Source organism: Plecotus auritus (assembly GCF_963455305.1).
Source record: "Plecotus auritus genome assembly, chromosome: 8".
Taxonomy (NCBI): Eukaryota; Metazoa; Chordata; class Mammalia; order Chiroptera; family Vespertilionidae; genus Plecotus; species Plecotus auritus.
Genome location: NC_137782.1, coordinates 55,836,692 through 55,856,334, shown reverse-complemented (window position 1 = coordinate 55,856,334; position 19,643 = coordinate 55,836,692). Strand labels below are relative to the sequence as shown.

The 19,643-nt window shown below is 46.8% G+C and overlaps 1 protein-coding gene across 1 annotated transcript in view; it reads right to left on the bottom strand.

Annotated features, from left to right (window-relative positions):
• The window catches only part of ATP8B1 (ATPase phospholipid transporting 8B1), a 114,629-nt gene that overhangs the window by 42,018 nt on the left and 52,968 nt on the right, over nucleotides 1-19,643 (bottom strand). Inside the window, exons 2-8 of the mRNA XM_080684652.1 lie at nucleotides 18,678-18,880; nucleotides 6,951-7,048; nucleotides 5,131-5,244; nucleotides 3,032-3,130; nucleotides 2,854-2,915; nucleotides 608-680; nucleotides 435-505 (exon numbers count right to left, since the gene is read on the bottom strand). Of these exons, the coding sequence (XP_080540778.1) occupies nucleotides 435-505; nucleotides 608-680; nucleotides 2,854-2,915; nucleotides 3,032-3,130; nucleotides 5,131-5,244; nucleotides 6,951-7,048; nucleotides 18,678-18,858 (698 nt within the window). The 5' untranslated portion in view covers nucleotides 18,859-18,880. The remainder of the gene's footprint in view (nucleotides 1-434; nucleotides 506-607; nucleotides 681-2,853; nucleotides 2,916-3,031; nucleotides 3,131-5,130; nucleotides 5,245-6,950; nucleotides 7,049-18,677; nucleotides 18,881-19,643) is intronic.

The following is a 19,643-nucleotide window of genomic DNA, read 5'->3' as shown; positions in this document are numbered from 1 at the left end:
ATAAAAGTACTGAAAACTAGTCAAAAACAGGCCTATACTCTCTTTCAAGTGGAAGCATAATAACCAAGACCAACAAAGGGAGAATTCAAAACTGTCTACTGGCAAAGACTTTGACAATCTGTTCTTTTTTTCTAAAGTAGATTGTATTAACGTCATTCGGATGTGTCTGAACACTGCTCAGCAGTTCACAAAGGGCTGGGCGTGCATTTGACCCTTTCACCTTCCCTGAAAGGTGGAGAAAGGCAGGTGTGACAGCACCACTTTATAAATGGAATCAGACAGGGAGGCTGGTCGATTAGGGACACTGCTGGCCAGAGAGCACGTGGTAGAGGCCAGGCCAGCTCTCAGGGCTTCCATTCCAGGCACGGCTTTCAACGTAGCGGACTGAGCCTTCCAAGGAAGCTTTAACGCAGGCCCACCTGTGACCCACTTACCCATCCAGTTCGGCCGTTTCAACATAGCAGAGACTGTTCGGTTCGGAGCTGGACAGCAGTAAGATGTCAGCCTGTTCAAAACAAAACACACCAGTGACACAGAGACCCCAGGCCAGACCGAGCGCCAAGTCAGATGGGAGAACGAGGAATGAGATGCGAGTTTATTCACTTACTGGAATAAAATCATTTTTTCTCAGACGAATGACATCTCCAACTTGAATCTCCTTCCACTTGGTAACTTTGAATCTAAATATTAAAAATACAGATACGTTATGGGTGTTTTTAAAAAAAGTCAATGACAAGAGATCTGGCATTATTCTTTCAGGAAGCCAAAGGTTCTTGGAGAATATGAAAATCACAGGAAAAGTCTGGCAAAAAGTTCAGCCATTTAATGACGTAGCCCCATTAAGTGGTCATGAGAAACGTGTTATCCTCTGAAGGAAGCAATGATGACGGTGATGATGGTGATGGTGGTGATCGTCTTCTTTCCCTCCCCCGTCGTATAATGAAGGGTTAAGGGGGGCTACTTAAACGTGTCCAGGAGACACATGCCACCCGTTTTTGGTTTTGCTCATGTCCTATGTTCCCACCATGCCTGTCCTCTTTTTATTTATTTATTTTTTTAAGGGAAACTATTTTTTGTTATTAATACTCACCCGAGGATATTTTTCCATTGATTTTTAGGGAGAGTGGAAGAGAGAGGGAAAGACAGAGAGAAACATTGATGTGAGAGAAACACACTGACCAGGGCCCGGGATGGGGAGGAACCTGCAATCAAGGTACGTGCCCTTGACCAGAATTAAACCTGGGACCCTTTGGTCCACAGGCTAACACTCTATCTACTGAGCCTAACTGGCTAGGGTGAAACTATTATTTTATTATTGATTTTCGAGAGAGGGAGGGAGGGAGAGAGAGAAAAACATCAATGTGCGAGAGAAACATTGATCGGATGCCTCCTGTATACACCCCTACCGGGGATTGAACCTACAACCTAGGTATGTGTCCTGACCAGGAATCGAAAACGCCACCTTTTGGTGCATGGGACAATGCTCCAACCAACTGAGCCACCCGGCCAGGGCTCTCCTGTCTCTCCATTATCCATTACCTCCTCAGCTGCAGGTCTGGGTGGTCCCAGGACAACAACACATTATGGCTCCCACATGGGCCACCTGAAATCCTCATGGAACTTTAAAGTTCAAATTACCTTTTTAATGGGTTTGTATCACTTTTATAATAAGTCTAATAAGGGTGTTGATAAAATGTAAAATAAATAAAATGATGACTACCTTCAGCATCAAACTCCATAGGCAATACCCATTTAAATTTCTAACAAATAAACATTTTAAAAAGTTTTAAAATATAGTCTGTTTTAAAGGTTTTTCACATATAGAAAAGATATTCCCAACAGATATTATGAACCTACACAATGAATAAACTTAACTTTTTGGAGGCAGGAATTCGATTACTATGTTTGTCCTCCATGAATTTATGGATAAAAAAGAGCTAGAGATTTACAATACATTTTAGATACATGCTAACATTCTCGTTTCCCTGGTTTTACAAGAATTTATCACACAATTCGTAAGCCCAGGATTTTTTAAAATTGGCTTTCAATAAATGAAATTGTAATTAGTTTACATTTCAATATCTCTAAAACTGTAAATTAGCAATTTGCACATGGGTCTCAAATGATAACTAAACAAGTTAGCACCTTCTTGCCACAGCTCTTTGCAGGCGATAGAGGCAATCCTATTGGACTCTTCCGCTGGGATGTTCGGGTCTCCTTGTTGCCCTGCCCCAACTCTGCTGCTGTTCCCTAACTTCTGCTGTGCAGGGCTTTGCTCAGATGCCTGACACCAGCTAAAGCGATTCCTTCCTTCACTGAACTTTCAGAACATCTTGTTTTCATCTTTCTCATTAAGATCGGAATCATATTTGAATTATTTGTGTGGGCGTCTCATCTTTTGTCCACAGCAGAGATGGGAGCAGCACATCCCAGACTGAAGAAGTTGTGTAAACACAAGGCCAATCACGCAGCCCAATCGGCAACCTCCCATAATGCATTTTGGGTAGAGCCTCCAGGTCACAAAGGGAGTACAAAGTCTTAGGAATTTTAGAGGGTGAACGCACCGCTAGACTTTTCTAATGGTTATCTCCAACTATGCTTCTAGACATATTTACGCATTGCAGCCTTGGGCAAACTACGGCCCGCGGGCCGGATCCGGCTGTTCTATCCGGTTCTCTTGCTCTCCCCTCCGCTCCTTTACTTTGAATTTATATTAGTTCACACAAACACTCCATCCATGCTTTTGTTCCAGCCCTCCGATCCAGTTTAAGAACCCATTGTGGCCCTCGAGTCAAAAAGTTTGCCTACCCCTGCTTAGAGCCTTGTAACTAGGTCACCATTGACAGACAGTACCTGCCATCCTTAATGACTTCACATGTCCTGTTGTTGACTTCGTTATCCATTTTATGGCGAGCCTTTAGAAGAGAGATGGAGAAAGGTTATTTTAATAATCTCAAAATGTAAAGTGTTAATGCCAAACTAAAAAATAAGCTTGCAGCCATGAGGGGAGAGTCTCATGGGAAATCCTTACCACATCATCCACCAGGTCTTTGATTGCCGTGATGCCCAGCACCATAAGCAAGGGCACCAGCGTGGTGTACCATGCCAGCGTTGTGATCTGAGGGATGGCCTGGAAGAGACAAAAAGGCATATATGTGTGCCCATGAAGGCAAAACCATAGGTAACGGCTAATTCTAAGCTTACTAATTCGAAGTCTAATCTCCGTCATCACCCACCCAAGTGTGCATCCTGCAGAAAACAGAGAAAAGGCATCTACACGTCCAGCCAATCTTCCTCTTACCATCTGCCTTCTCTCTAGCTTCTGGCCTCCCAGAACAGAGCCCAGAGAACAGTGGCTCCTGAAATTGTCTCACTGTGACCTTAACTGAACACCAAGAAGGCTTTGTAACATGACCGTAGAGGAGAAGTGCTCCAATTTTTTTGCGAAAATCCCAATTAACTGGGAGGGTAGCATGGGGTGTGGGTGGAAGGAGTCCTTTCACTTTGAGGGAATGCATACAGCAGGCTCTTCACTGCTCAGGGCTGAGCCTGGGGGCTCGGATGCAGGCAAAGACGGCAGTGGGCAGTGGCTGGCTCTGAAAGCCAATGATTGGATGGGGCATCTTGGGGGGCACTAGAAAAAAGCACTTCCTTCAGTGTCATTGCTATTGGTCCAGGCAAAAAAGGAAGCCAGGCGTTCATCAAGATGGCATACAAATTGGAATAAAAGATTGGAAACAAAATTTAGTGAAGATCTTTTGTTACCATATTGATCACTGGGCCATACGTACTGGTTAAAATGGCAGGCCTTACAGTCAAGCTCCTGGACCCAAGTCCTGCCCAGTTCTACCACTTATGGGCCACCAGACTCGGACCAAGTTCCTTTGTCTTGCCAGGACTCAGTTCTCTGCAAAACGCAGGTTACAGTAGTACTCAACTCAGAGCACAAGAAGCAAGTGAGGTAACAGTGCAAGGAAAGGGCTGTCTCAGGCTGTTCCTATTATCCACGTTGGATTGCTGTACTTGACAGAAATTGGAGCCACTGGAGGAGACAAAGATCATTTTCCACATTATTGTCAATATATGTAACTCCCCTTTCCCTGCTAGAAGGAAGTAAGAGGAATGTCACCCACGCATCACAGTGGGACTTTATAATTTGTAGTTTATCTCTCCAAGCCTATCTCAAAGGTCCCTTGTGATAACGTGACCATCCTACACTGTGGAGTCAGCAGGTCTTACATTCCACTAAATCTGATGAGTATCTATTTCTCTCTCTGTGTGTTTCTGTGTGTGTGTGTGTGTGTGTGTGTGTGTGGTTTCTCTCTCTTTTTCTGTTTCTCTCTCCCCCATTCTCTCCCTCTCTCTCCTCTCCACTCCATGCATCTCCATCCCCACCCAGACACACATGTTACCATTCTCACAAAACCTTCCTGGGTGAATCCCAGCAGGTGAGACTATTTTCGAGATCCAACGCTCGGTATAAAGAATGTGATAAAACCAAGAGGATGTGCCATCCTCTGTAACCTGTATTTGAGATGCTAACGGATGACACTCCCAGTGGTAGAGTTCCTGTGATTATAAAAGCTCCTAAACAGATAAAATTAATGCTCTCCAGATAAGTGATTTTTTGGGGGTCACAATAAATAAAAATTAAAACTCAGGAAAAAATTGGCCTTTTCCAATGTAAAACAACATCACAAAAATAATTTATTGAGATTTATGACTAAAATATGAATGGAAATCAATAATATACTTGGGGAAATTAGGCATTTAAGTAAAAAATAAAGGAGAAGTATAAACAATAGATTTAATTTTAAGGTACAAAAATAATTTTACAATGTGAAGATTTTAAGTGGATTCACATCAGGGAAGCCAGTTTTAACATTCACATCAGTATAAAATGGAATTTTTAAAAATACAAAATTAAAATAACATTTCCATTTGCTCCCTTTCCCTGTTCATTTAGCACTGATGGAGCCAGTTCTGTGCATAAAGCATATTCCTGTACGAGCATCACCCTGATGTTAATATAAAAACTTTCAAGATTAGTCGAGTTATATGCGTCCACAACATAAATGTTACTGAGTCACCATAATTCAAAACAGATTTTAAGATATCAAAGGGCATTACCTGTAAGATAAGAAGGACCAGGAAATAGAAATTGGCTGCTCTCTTAAACTGCTCAAACAAATTCATTGGTAGAAAGGTAAAGGCATTATACTTGTACGTTTTAATTGCATTGCCCTGTTGGAAAAAAGAAGAAAGTCATTCTAAATCACGCCACACATTTATCACAATGTACACACATCTGCGAAAGCACTAAGTCCTATAGCCAACAGTGACACAGAGACGTCATTTATCCTGAAGAAAGATACTGAGATTTCCTTTAAGCTTCTAATTCTAATCAGGCCTCAAAATGACTTCTTGGAGGCCTAAATCAGAGATGGTATCAAGATGCAGACATTTCACCCATAAGTCTCTGGCAAATCCAACTGTGACCAAACGGCCCTGCTATATCCTTGACCCCTTAGAGCAGTGGTTCTCAACCTTCTAATGCCGCGACCCTTTAATACAGTTCCTCATGCTGTGGTGACCCCCCAACCATAAAATTATTTTCGTTGCTACTTCATAACTGTAATTTTGCTACTGTTAATGAATCGTAATGTAAATATCTGTGTTTTCTGATGGTCTTAGGCTCTACAGCAGCGGTTCTCAACCTGTGGGTCACGACCCACAGGTTAAGAACCGCTAGCAGGGTCGCCTAAGACCATCGGAAAACACAGATATTTACATTACGATTCATTAACAGTAGCAAAATTACAGTTATGAAGTAGCAACGAAAATAACTTTATGGTTGGGGGTCACCACAGCATGGGAACTGTATTAAAGGGTCGTGGCATTAGAAAGGTTGAGAACCACTGCCTTAGAGCCTCTTAGAAAACAGGACAAAGGGAGATGTCAACATGGGTGGCAAAGCAGGAGGGGAAGGAACACTTTCTATTTAAGGGGGGATGGAGGCTGCTATGTGAGAAAGAGTAACAGACACCGTTATGGGCTGAACTCTGTGCCCCAAAAGTTACACTCAAGTCCTACCCCTGATACATGTGCCTGTCACTTCATTTGAAAAGAGGATCTTTGCAGATGTAATCAAGTTACAATGAGTCATTCTAGATTAAGGTGGGCCCTAATCCAATTCTGAAGGCCTTAGAAGAAGGAGAATTGGGACACAGAGAAACAAGGGAGAAGTCCATGTGAAGACAGACATAGATGAGAGGGATGCTCTTACAAGCCAAGGAATGGTGAGAACAGTTAGCTGCTGCCAGAAGCTGGACAGGTGCTTGCAACAGACCATTCCTCAGATCCTCCCGAAGGAACCAACCCTGCCAACACCCTCCGTTAGGACTATGGTTTCTGAAACTGTAAGACCATGGCTTTCTGTTGTTTTCAACCACCAGTGTATGGTCCTTCCTTGTAGCAGTCCTAGAGAGCTAACAGACAACATTTCAGCCCATGTTGCACAGGTGTCCTTTAGCATATTTCAAAGGTCATAAGCATTTTTGAGGTGAAAATATCTCCAAAATCTCTAAATCTATCATAGGCAGGAAAGGGAGAGATAAGTTATTAAGATTCGTTTCAATTTTTTCTTACTTTCGAACATAAGTCTTCTGTGATATGACCACATGTTCTTTCATAAGACACGGTAAAGAGAATTTTGCAAATACATAGAAAAACTTTCAATCTACATAATTTTTTGTTTCAAGCCACCCCTAGACAGCCTCAGGACAGCTAAACTTACAGCTATGACATTCTATAGAACTAACAATGACTGTCATGGCCCTAGGCCAGAGGTTATCTAGAAGGCAGGTGTCACATGAAGTTGGCAAGCAGGTTGGCCATTGGAGAAAACGGGCTTTTAGTGAAGACAATGTAGGCAGTTAAAATCAACTTACTGCATATTTGCTCTCCTTGATACAAAAGAACTTGGTGTTCATAAAATGGGGCTGTTCGTGGAAGCTTCGGTCATTTGCTTTGACTTGCCATGAACAATCTTTAAAAAAGAAAGAGAAAAATACATGAAGTAGACAATTAGCATGTTGTTATGGGTTGATTTGTGTCCTTCCCAGATTCACTTGCCAAAATCTTATCCTCCACCCCTACCTCAGAATATGACCTTATTTGGAAATAGGATCATAGCAGATGGAATTAATTTAAAGTGAGGTCATTAGAATGGCCTTTGACCCAACATGACTAATAGCCTTATAAAAAAAAGTAAATTTGGACACAAACATACACATAGAGGGAAGATGATGTGAAGTCACAGGGGAAAGACCAAGAAACCAAGGAAAAAGGCCGGGAACAGATTCTTCCCTGAAGGAATGAACATTGTCAACACCTTGGACTTAAACTTCTTGTGAGACAAGAAACTTCTGCTGTGGAAGTTCCCCAGTTTATGGCACACTAATGAACATATTGTAACTTGTCCATAGAACATCAGGGTCCTAAAACAGCAAACTTTGTTTAAATACCCAAACAAAAAATCCCAGAGCCCCAGAAGGTCACAGCTAAATTAAATTATTTTTTTGAACTCATTTACTTATCTTTAAACCACCCAGTTTGCGGTACTCTGTTATAGTAGGCCTAGGAAACGAATTTATAACCCATTAAATATTTAGTGAATGAATAAATCAAAGAAAAAAGGCATAACCAACAAACTCAAACTTTTGAGTTCTGATCATAGGTTAGTGTGATGCACTGCTTTATTCCGATCTGAAGTATCTGTCATCTTTATAAGTTCATTTTACGTACTTAACGTCACATCTACCATTCAGTCACCACATCTAAATCCCAGGGCACTTCAGAAGGTCCGGCCCTAGCCAGTTTGACTCAGTGGATAGAGCATTAGCCTGTGGACTCAAAGGTTACCGATTCCGGCCAAAGGCACATGGCCCGGGTTGCGGGCTCCATCCCCCAGTAAGGAGTGTGCAGGAGGCAGCCAACCAATGATTCTCTCTCATCATTGATGTTTCTATCTCTCTATCCCTTTCCCTTCCACTCTGGAATACACACACACACACACACACTAGAGGCCTGGTGCACGAAATTTGTGCAAGGGGGGGGAAGGTGTGTTCCTCAGCCCAGCCTGTACCCTCTCCAATCTGGGATCCCTCTCACAATCCAGGACTGCTGGCTCCCAACTGCTCGCCTGCCTGCCTTCCTGATTGCCCCTAACAGCTTCTGCCTGTCAGCCTGATCACCCCCTAATCACTCCTCTGCTAGCCTGATTGATGCCTAACTGCCCTCCCCTGCAGGCCTGGTCACCCCTAACTGCCCTCCCCTGTAGGCCTGGTCCCCCCCAACTACCCTTTCCTGCAGGCCTGGTTGCCCCCAACTTCCCTCCTCTGCCGGCCTGGTCACCCCTAACTGCCCTCCCCTGCAGGCTTGATCGCCCCCATCTGCTTTCCCTTGTAGGCCTGGTCCCTCCCAACTGCCCTCCCCTGCTGGCCATCTTGTGGTGGCCATCTTGTGTTCACATAGGTGCAGGATCTTTGACCACATAGGGGCAGCCATCTTGTGTGTTGGAGGGTCAATTTGCATATTACTCTTTTATGAGATAGGATAGAGGCCTGGTGCACGGGTGGGGGTCGGCTGGTTTGCCCTGAAGGGTGTCCCAGATCAGGGTTCCCTTGGAGTGTGGGGTGGCCTGGGCGAGGGGCCTGTGGTGGTTTGCAGGCTGGCCACACCCTCCGGTGAGCCAAGCGGAGGCCCTGGGATCTGGGATTTATTTATCTTCTATAATTGAAACTTTGTAGCCTTAAGTGGAGGCCAAAGCAGGCCAGGGCTGCGGAAGCTTGGCTTCCTCCATTGCCGGGGGCACCTCAAGCCTCCTGCTCTCTCCAGCTCCATGGCTGCCACCATTTTTGTTGGGATTTATTTATCTTCTATAATTGAAATTTTGTAGCCTTGAGCAGAGCCAAGCCTCCTGCTTGCTCCATGGCTACAGCCATTTTTGTTGGGATTTATTTATCTTCTATAATTGAAACTTTGTAGCCTTGAATGGAGACCTGGGCCCACCAGGGTGTGTGGAAAGCTTGGCTTCCTCCATTGCCAGAGAAACCCACGCCTTCTGCTTGCTCCATGGCTGCAGCCATCTTGGTTGGGTTAATTTGCATACTCACTCCTGATTGGCTGGTGGGCGTGGTTGTGGGTGTGGCAGTGTGATGGTTAATTTGCATATTACTCTTTTATTAGGATATATATACTAGTGGCTCAGTGCACAAAATTCATGCACATTAAAAGGGGATTAATTAGAGGAAATAATTTAATATTGCTATTTGCCCTTTCTCTATAATAGAAGTGTCAGAGATGAAAGAAAATTAGTAAAATGTATATGAAAACCTTTCTCCTGTTAGAGTCTGGGGTGCACCATGGGACCCAGAGTCAAGTCCCTACCCACCCACATGTGCTTCAAAATTGTGTGAGACCCAGACCAGGCCGGCCCCCGCCCCCATTGGGCTAGATCCAGATCTGGCCAGTTCCACCCTTGTCAAGCCCCACCAGGCAGGGGAAGTAGCCTCAGGTCCCCTGGCCCAGCGCCAGGGCGGGGGCGTGGCCTGAAGTACCCCAGCCCAAACCAAGGCAGGGGGGGCATGCCTTGAGGTCCCCTGTCAAGCCCCGCCAGTTGGGGGACATGGCCTGAGATCCCTTGTCAAGCCCTGCTGGGTGGGGGGCATGGCCTAAGGTCCCCCATCAAGCCCCACCAGGCAGGGGGGCACAGGCTCAGTTCCCCCGGCCTGGCACTGGGAGGGGGACACAGCCTCAGGTCCCCCAACCCCACACTGGGGGTGCACCTTGAGGTCCCCCGTCAAGCCCCACTGGGTGGGGGGCATGGCCTGAAGTCCCCCGTCAAGCCCCACCTGGTGGGGGGCGCAGCCTGAGGTCCCCCAGCCTGGTGCTGGTGGGGGGGAGCAGCCTGAGGTCCCCTAGCCCAGCACCAGGATGGGAAGTGCACCTTGAGGTCCCCCATCAAGCCCCGCTGGGTGGGGGGCATGGCCTGAGGTCCCCTGTCAAGCCCCACCAGGTGGGGGGTGCAGTCTGAGGTCCCCTATCAAGCCCAGCCAGGCAGGGTGCACAGCCTCAGGTCCCCTGGCCTGGTGCTGGGGCGGGAGGCACGGCCTGAGGTTCCCAGTAAAGCCCCACCGGGCGGGGAGTGCGGTCTGAGGTTTCCTGGCCTGGTGCTGGGGTGGGAGGCACGGCCTGAGTTCCCCCAACCCAGCACTGGGGGTGCCCCTTGAGGTCCTCTGTCAAGCCCCACTGGGTGGGGGTCATGGCCTGAGGTCCCCTGTCAAGCCCAGCCAGGCAGGGGGGTGCAGCCTCAGGTCCCCTGGCCCAATACTGGGGTGGGGGGCACGGCCTGAGGTCCCCCATCAAGACCCACTGAGCAGGGGGTGAGGTCTGAGGTCCCCCAGCCTGGTGCCGGGGTGAGGGGGTGTGGCCTGAAGTCCCCTGTCAAGCCCTACCTGGTGGGGGGCGCGGCCTGAGGTCCCCCACCCTGGCGCTGGGGCGGGGGGAGCAGCCTGAGGTCCCCTAGCTCAGCACCAGGATGGGAAGCACACCTTGAGGTCCTCTGTCAAGCCCTGCCAGGCGGGGGGTGTGGCCTCAGGTCCCCTGGCCTGGCACTGGGGCCAGGAGAGCAGCTTGAGGTCCCCTAGCCCAGCACCAGGATGGGAAGTGCACCTTGAGGTCCCCTGTCAAGCCCCGCTGGGTGGGGGGCATGGCCTGAGGTCCCCTGTCAAGCCCTGCCAGGTGGGGGGCGCGGCCTGATGTCCCCCGGCCTGGCACTGGGACTGGGGGAACAGCCTGAGTTCCTCCAACCCAGCACTGGGGGTGCACCTTGAGGTCCCCTGTCAAGCCTCACCAGGTGGGGGGCGCGGCCTGAGGTCCCCTAGCCCAGCACCAGGATGGGAAGCGCACCTTGAAGTCCCCTGTCAAGCCCCACGGGGGCAGGGGAGGGCGTAGCCTCAGGTCCCTGCTGATTGCTTGTTAAGGCTCCTTATGGGAACTTGGCCTCAGCTGTGGGTGCAGCCATCTTTGTGATGGAGTGATGGTTAATTAGCATATTCCCTCTTTATTAGATAGGATAGTCCACAGCTTCTCTATTACTGGGGGGAACATTTCTCACCCAACAGGTATCTCTTATAACACTTCTCTCTAGCCCTGCCCTACATTAACTCTTTCTAACCTGATTCTCCTTGGGGATAGTTTTTGCCCCAGTTATCAGATGTTTCCTGGTTTAACAGAACATTTCTCAACTCTGTGGAAATCTCCTGTGTGTTCCCCCCTCACATTTTCCTCCTTTCTACCCTTCAGCCAACCACATTCCTAACATGTGTACCCCTCATCTTCTTGTTTTTTCATACACATTTACCAAACAAGAGCCCCAAACAATATATCATTCAGGCCAGTTCTTGAGCTATATCATATGCGTTCTTCTGTGAATTGCTTTTTCTCCCTCAACATTATGTGAGTTTCATTCAGGTGAAGAACTGTTATTCATTTCCACTGTTCCCTAGTATCCCATCATATGCACATACCACAACTTATCAAATCTCTGCTAATGCGATTGGGGTGTTTGGCTATTACAGATTATTTCGCTATAAACATTCTTGTGGTTGTGTCCTGGAACTCATAGGATTTTTTTCCCAGGTATCTATTTAGGAGTGGAATTGCTAAGTCTAGATGATGACTTTCATCTTGTGGTTGCCCATGAATCTTGATGCACCCTTTCTCCCTCTCTTGAACGTCCCCTGAAGGGATATGAGTTCAGTCATCATTGAGGGGGAGAGAAAGAAGAGGAGAGGAAGGTGGTGGTGGTGGTGGTGGTGGTGGTGGTGGTGGTGGTGGTGGTGTGACTTTCAGCTACAGCCTTGGGGAACCAAAGCCAGGAAGGACTGAGGCAGGGCAGTGCCCTCATGAGTGTGACGTGGGGTAGCCTGACTGAAGACTGGAAACTCAGTTTGCAGCAGTGACATGACACAGTTCCCTGGCCACCCTCTGTCCTCTCTATGGTGTCTTCCATGGCTTTAGACACAACACCCACCTCTCTACCTCATGGCAACCACTGTTTTGTGGTAGGGCTGGCTTTTTGGAAAGGGATAACCCACAGTGGGTCTCTTACTTCCAGAACCTGATGCAGCAGGAGAGGGGCCCCTCCCTGATTTGTGGTATGTCCTAGGATCCTTTGTGGTGGTGCTGTGGCTACTGCCCCTTGGGCTGCTCCAAACTTGTTTCTTTTAGGCATGTCCAAGGGGTCTGCAGCTGGCTCAGCCCTTGCTGGTAAGTTTCTTCTGGATAAGAAACTAAGGGGGAGCTCATTAAGTGTTTTTAGGATGGGGAGCCTGAAAGAGCCAGAAGGGGTGATAGTTAGATAGGAAGACAAGTGGATGGCTGATGGAGTGGATTGTAGAGGAGGTGAGAGGGAGGGCTTCTCCCCTGGGGTGAGGGGTAGAGAAGGATGAGTGAGGGAGGTTATATAGAGCTTTGAGTTTCTCAAAGCATGAGATGGCTCAAAGTGGGCACCTACAGGAGAGTGTGAAAGTCTGATCAGCTTTTGAGAAAATGGAAAAGGAAGTCAGAGGTTGGAGTCAAGCATTTATCATGTCTACCTGCTTGATTGTGTGGTTTTGGAGCATTCAGCTCTGTTGCCAAAAACAAAAATAAAAACAACTTCACTCCTTGTTTCTGCCCCTTTCTATACAAAGTATGGACAACCTGCATCGCCTGAGATCTGGTTAGAAATGCAGACTCTCAGGTCACACGCAGACCTTGGGCACCAGAATCGGTATTTTCACAAGATCACAGATGGATTCCTATGCACCATGGCTGTGGGATTAGCTGCTCTTGATCCTAATGGAATCCCCAAGGTTTTTTTTAAAATCACTTCTCAAAGCCCTGTCCACCCCTTCTGCTTTAGTCTGGGTGAGCCCAGTAAAAGTCCCAGGTGACCCTAATTTGCAGGTGACATGATCCACTGTTCAAGAGCAGCATTCCTCAGCCTTTCTCCTGCCTCCATCACACCTGACAGTGACAACCCTCCCAGCAATATACGTTGTCACTAAGCAACACACTGCAGGGTTTGAGCAAAGCAGGACTTTGGTGGCTCAACTGTCTTTTGAAATAAAGTGTCCTCACCCTCATTGGGGATCTTGTTAACAGATTCTGATTCTGGTCTGGGAGGAGCTGAAGGTTCTGCATTTAACGAGCACCCAGTGATGCTAGTTGGTGACCACTAGGCTCTGAGGAGCAGGTGTGCTAAGTAGGGATGAGATGCATTATTCTACCGATTCGAGGTAGAAACTGGTGAATTCATTTTAAAATATAGATTCTCCCCTTGTCTCACTCCAGACCTACTCTATCGGCATCTCCAGGGACTGGGCCCAGGCACCCATAGGGTTTTAAAAACTCCACAATGTGATTTTGATGCACCAGTGAGATTGAGCACTCCCAGTTAGAGAGAGGAGGAGAGAGAGAAAGAGAAAAGAGGGGGGAGAGAGACTCAGGATCCAAGCAGGCAGTAAGAAAAGCACAAGCCGTGTTAGGTCTCCATGAGCAAAAGCTCCTCTCCTAAGCTTCAGTCATGAATGACACTACTTAGAAGCAAGTTCCAGAGAAGGAGGTGGCACAGTCTCACCGCCCCCTCCCCCATTACAAATCATTGGCACAGGAATATCCCCACCCCCTCGCTCACACACCCTTTATTTTACAAGCTGCCAGTTACTGTAGTGTCTTAAGGCTAAAGAACAGGCAAGCAGTTTACGGCCAATTAGAGAAAGAAATTAAGTAATCAGAGTGGAATTTCCACATGTTAGGTGTGGAAAACTGAAAACGAACCTGATTGAGTAGAAACCATCGATTCTCAGCATGCTCCAAGGATTTCCTAGGATTCACATATTTCAATGGGCTAGCTTAGTCTGTTTTCTGATTCTAGATAGAAGAGAATTCATAGATGCTCTAGAGAGCCACACCCTTCATTCCCATTCTTCTCTGAAGACAGCATTTCCATGGGGTTTGCAGCTGTTCTTGTTCTGTTGATGCCACACCCAGTCTGAAGTCACTTGCAGCACACTTCCTCCCTGTGTCCTGATGCTCTCTTGGTGATACCTTTAAACCCTCATGATTGAACTTTCCATCCTAAGTAGTCAAGCAACACAACACAAAATTCACCCCTACACAAAATTCTGAGTTGGAAAAGGCTTTAGAAGAAATGCAGTTTTATATTTTCAAGTACAGAGAGCAACCCAACACAGTCAAGAAGAAAGGACTTGGGGGACTCCCTGTACAGTATCATTTAGGTTAAAATGAATGAATGAATGAATGAATGAATGAACCATGTTGAAGCTTTTGTGTGAATCATCTCCAGTTCCAAGTTGTATAGTCAGAATCAATCAGTTCTAATACGCAGTAGTCACATCTCCTAGAATGTATGCAAACGTGAAGAATGTGTGGATGGGAGTAGGCGGTGGGCGCTCTTATGGAAGGACTGGGGGCAGGAACTCACGGAAGAGGCTCCTCTCCTAAAGCCCTTACCTGGACTCTCCTTCTCCCTAAGAATATGCGACTTACATGGGCACAGCAAAACCCAAAAGTCAGCCAACTCCTCTAAGGACTGCATGCTGGAAACTAAAGCTCAATGCTGTTTATTACGTTGTGGTTAAGTGTTTAAAATTCTGTCACTTTCCAGGTACAAGGCTGCACCATTCTTGTTCGTTTCTTACTAGTTCATCCTAAACTTCTAATTGCCAGCTAGCAACACAAGTGGCTGTCCCACAAATATCTCCAAGTAGTCAAGTTCAAAACAACAACCCTCTCTTTGACGGTCCATCCCCACCCCCCCCACGCCTTACTCATCCCCACAGATGTCTCTGTTATCCACTGAGGCAGAAGGCACTTTCCAAAGGCGGCCACAGCAATATCTCCCATCCTGCAATGTGACCTTGTGACTCCCTTATCCAGAAGTAGCATCTAATTTCCCTCCCCTTGAATCAGGGCTGGCATCGGTGGCTCTCTTATAACCAAGAGAACGTAGCACTCATGATGCTGCCTGAATTCTACAATCGGCTTCTGCTTTGATCTCTTGGCACGATGATCCCGCTTAGGACACTCCCATGGCAGCCCAGCGTCATGCCAGGAGAAGCCCAAGGTGCTGGGGGTGCTTCTATCCAAAGGTCCAGTTGAGCATTTGAGTTATCCAGCTCAAGGGCCGGACATAGGAATGAAGAAGCTTTCAGATGTTTCCAGACCCCAATGGTTCAAGTCTTTACAGCTGAAGTCCCAGATAGCTGAGAGCAGACACAAGCCACCCCCACTGTGTCCTGTCTGAACTCCTGACTCAGAATCTGTGAACATCATGAAATCGCCATTTTATGCCACTATCTCCATCCAGGGTCCTCCCTCCTCACCATCACACGCATTTTGTCTTTGAGTCACGCATAGAGGTGTGGTGCCTGAAGCAGATTAAAGTGATCAGCTTGCCAAAGGAAGGCGAGTAGAGAGAGAACAGAAGATGAACGGAAATGTGAACATTTTAAAGGTGGGGAGAGAGGAGAAACAGGAGTGCTGGGACAGGAGGGCATCACCTGCCAAGGAGGTCAGCGCTTCCTGAAGGAGAGGCTGTTGAAAAGGTCAAGCTGTCAGAGAAAACAGAGGTCGGGAATAGGTGACTGATACAAAGCTCACTGGACTCGGCACTCGGGTTCTTGGTGACCTTTCAGAAAGTGTTATCCATAGGCAGCCCACAGAGGGAAAGAACCTGAGAGAAGAGGAGGATGTGGAGGTAGATAAACGGGTTTCCAGAAGCGTGGCCATGAGAACAGGAGATAGGACACCGGCCCGAGGCAGAAAGCAAGATTCAGGTAAGAATCTGCTGGAGACGGGAAGCTGTGGGTGTATCTGTAAGCCAGCCAGAGTGAGAAGATGGGAGAGTTCATTAATAAAGCAATGCTGCCAAGGAGGCAGGAGACAGCTTTTCCATTCCATCCCGGGCTCAGAAGAAAGGGCCAATTTGTACTCATCCAGGGACCCCCTCCAGAGCACTACTTCTTCCCAAGGACTTCCTCTCGAAGCTGGTTCCCAACTGGCACAGGGTCATCCAGGGAGCTAACCTAGTAACACCAGGATGGTAAACTAAAGAACAAACAAAAAGGCCCAGCATTCTAGCGTCAAGGAATTTAAGGAAGCTGTGGCTGAATAGAATTAAACTGGTTTCTTTAAAGCCCAACCTTCTTGGATCCCTTTATGCCAATGGACAACCTTAAACTCCAAGACAAAGATAAAGAACTCTGAGTTTCTGGTCACAGGACCACAGAATCTCAGGGCCCTGGAATATTTGGTGGGACTGGTGTTTCCCAGAACACATTCTAGCTAATACTGTTCTGTGCTAGTGTTTTTGTTCAGCATGAAAAGAGAGTGTTCATGCCCAAGTGAGAATAGGGAGAGAAGCAAAGTTAAGAAAGGAGGAAAGAGGGATGCAGGGGAATAAGGGAGGGAGAGAGAAGGGGAGAAGGGGAGAAGAGGAAACAGACTGGTTGGGGGCAAATGCCAGGCAGAAGGAGAAAGGAATGCGGGAAGAGGTCTAGCACTTACTGAATGTCCTCTGTGTGTTTGGAAGGGCAGACAGAAAGTGTCAGAATAATAATATTTTTAAAAGTCACAAGCAAAGTTATTCAACAGGGGTTTTGAGAAATGAGAACCACCAAATTCTTCTAGAAATATAAGCCCCCATTGGAAAAGACTATGAAGAGACAAGATCAAGCCTGAACCCCCTCAATGCCTATATTCTGAGGATAGAAATCAATAAGAAATAAGACCTGCCAACTCAGCCATCAGGAAAGAGCCCGGAGCACCAGCATGTGAAGGCAGAGTTGGAAAAAACCAGGGGTGAGAGTTGCCACCCACTACGTGCTTGTCTGACATTTCTGCAGGCACCCAACCCCAGGCCCTTTGCTGCGTCCTCAACCATAAATCTGATAGCGTGACACCAAGCACCAGCAGCCAAGTTCACCCTTTACCCGTGGAGCCAGCTCACAGATATCTCTATATGGTAGAGATTCCGAGGTTGTGATATGAAACTTACAAGTGCAACGGGAAAGGAATGAGGAAGAAACAGGTTGTGCACTATTTGGGCAACCAGCTAGAACTCCTCACTAAGTTTCCCCATCTGAACTCTACCCAGCCTGGACCTGTTATGACAGAAGCCACATTCCTGTTCAGCTTGGCAGTGGTTCCATTTTCATTTAGCTCAATTGTCATGACTTCTACTTAGAGGCAGAAAGCACGTAAGCTTGATACTCAATATCAGCCAGAAGTCCACAAGTAAGTCTAAAAAGTATACTTAAAAAAAATTTTTTTTTATTGATTCCAGAGAGGAAAGGAGAGGGAGAGATAGAAACATCAATGATGAGAGAGAATCATTAATTGGCTGGCTCCTACACGCCCCCTACTGGGGATGGAGCCCTGACCAGGAATCTAACCGTGGCCTCCTGGTTCATAGGTCAGCACTCAACCACTGAGCCACACCGGCAGGGCTACAAGTTTGATGTGGAAAGCTGAGAAACAGGCAAGCGATATACACATATTGATGGCCTCCCAGGTTTCAGAGCAGCGGTGGGAGGGCCCTGCGTGGACATAGGCCCTCCCTCACACTGAGAGCCTCCCCACACAGAAAAGCAGAGGCACCGTCTGACCAGGAGGAATCATGGCAGAAGTGTGAGGGATTTCATGCCATGCCACTTTTTCCTCTGGGTGAAAACTTTGAAAAAAGACCAGTTTAACAGGCAGCAGAATGCTGGGAGGAGAGACGAGGGGGCAAGGGGTGACAGGAGGGACACAGGCTTCTGGGAGACCTTGGAAAGGCAGACTGGTGGTGATGGAGACTTTGGAGAAACCAGATAAAACCAGAGGTCATTCTGATAGAGGCTGTGAAGAGGTGTGTCTGGAGAGTCAGAAACATCAATTTCATGGAGATTTCTGTGACTAGGAAACCACAGACATTTAGCTGGAATTCTAGGAACCTGGAGGAAACGGTTTCAACCTGGAGCATATCTGGGGTCCAAAGAGAAAAGGATCAGCTTCCTCGTGGAGCATAAGAGCTAAGGAAAAGGCCACATTTATTTGCCAGGGTGGGAGAACCAACAGGAAATTAAATAGAAAAGCCACTACCAGAAGAAATTTGCCAACCCTGGTCTAAACGCAGCCTCAAAGCTGCTGTATAACAGGCCCCACGTGGCAGTCAGAGAACCCATAAAAATTTTTCTAGAGAAATAGAGAGCCAAAACCATTTTATAGTCACCAATGACTGAACAAAAGGTATGGTAACTCAAAGGTCCCTGGGCTCAGTAATAAGCAAATTCTTCACATACAGCCCCCTTCTAAAAATACAGACATGAAGGAACACTGAAGACCTCCTGTTTCTGGGTAGAACTTGTCAGATAAGGTAGACCAACCCTATATACTGAGGACGCTGTGTACTTGACCAAGCCACTCTCCCAGTTGCATCCTGAGATAACAGAAGGAAGGTAACTCCTAGACTATCTAACATGGGCCATCCATCCTTTGCAGCCAGTGCCACTGCTCATGTGAGGATGACAAGGATGGTACCTGGTCTCCCATCCCAGGGCAGTTACCTTTTCTTAATGTCTCCCGTCTTTCCTCCACTTCTCTGTTAACTCGATTCTGTGCCGGTTCAACCTCAGGCCCCTGGTCCTCAAGTTCATCTTCTGTTTCATCGTCACTGTACGGAACCACTTCATCATTGGGCTGAGAATCCTCCTCAAGTGTCGTATCCGAGTCTCTTTCTGTACTCATTCTGCTGGCAAATTGGAACTACCTGGTTTAAGAGAAAGGGAAACCAGAGTGAATTATGACCCATGCCCAGTTTTTGGTAGAATTCTGTCTACCTCTGATTACAATGCCCTTTTAACAGAATAGTATCTTACTAACATATAAATATGTCTGAATAGTGTCCCCAAAGTTCAAATTCTTATGCAAATAAGAACCAAACCATTCATTATTGGTGAAATGCTTGGGTGAGAATTAACAACAAAAAATGGTGCTGCAATTTTTTTTTTTTTTTAAAGAGGAAGGATAGACAAACTTTAAGGTTGTATTTCAAATTGTGGGTCTCTACCCAGCAAAATCAATTTAACTGGTTCACAACCAACATTAAAAGAAAGTGAAACTGATTCTAAAATTTCAGAGTACAGCGCACATAGTAAGAGTTAGTATTGTTGGTGGGACAGTTTTACAAAACAATGCTTACACACATTTATTTGCATCGTGAGTCTTCATGGAATTGAATTTTGTACTGTGTATTGCTCACAAAATTTAAAACCCATTGCCCTAAGATATCTGGTTTCTGCTAACACTAATATTTTGAGTCTTTACTCCAATACATTAAATACAAGCTTAAGTCCTCACATTCTGCTAACGACTTCCTGGGAGCACTCCCTAGCCCAGTGGTCGGCAAACTGCGGCTCGCGAGCCACATGCGGCTCATGAGCTGCGGTTTGCCGCTCTGTTGACTAATGAGTTTGCCGACCACTGCCCTAGCCCATTTTCCTAACTGCCACCACCCACTGCCTGTATCTCGA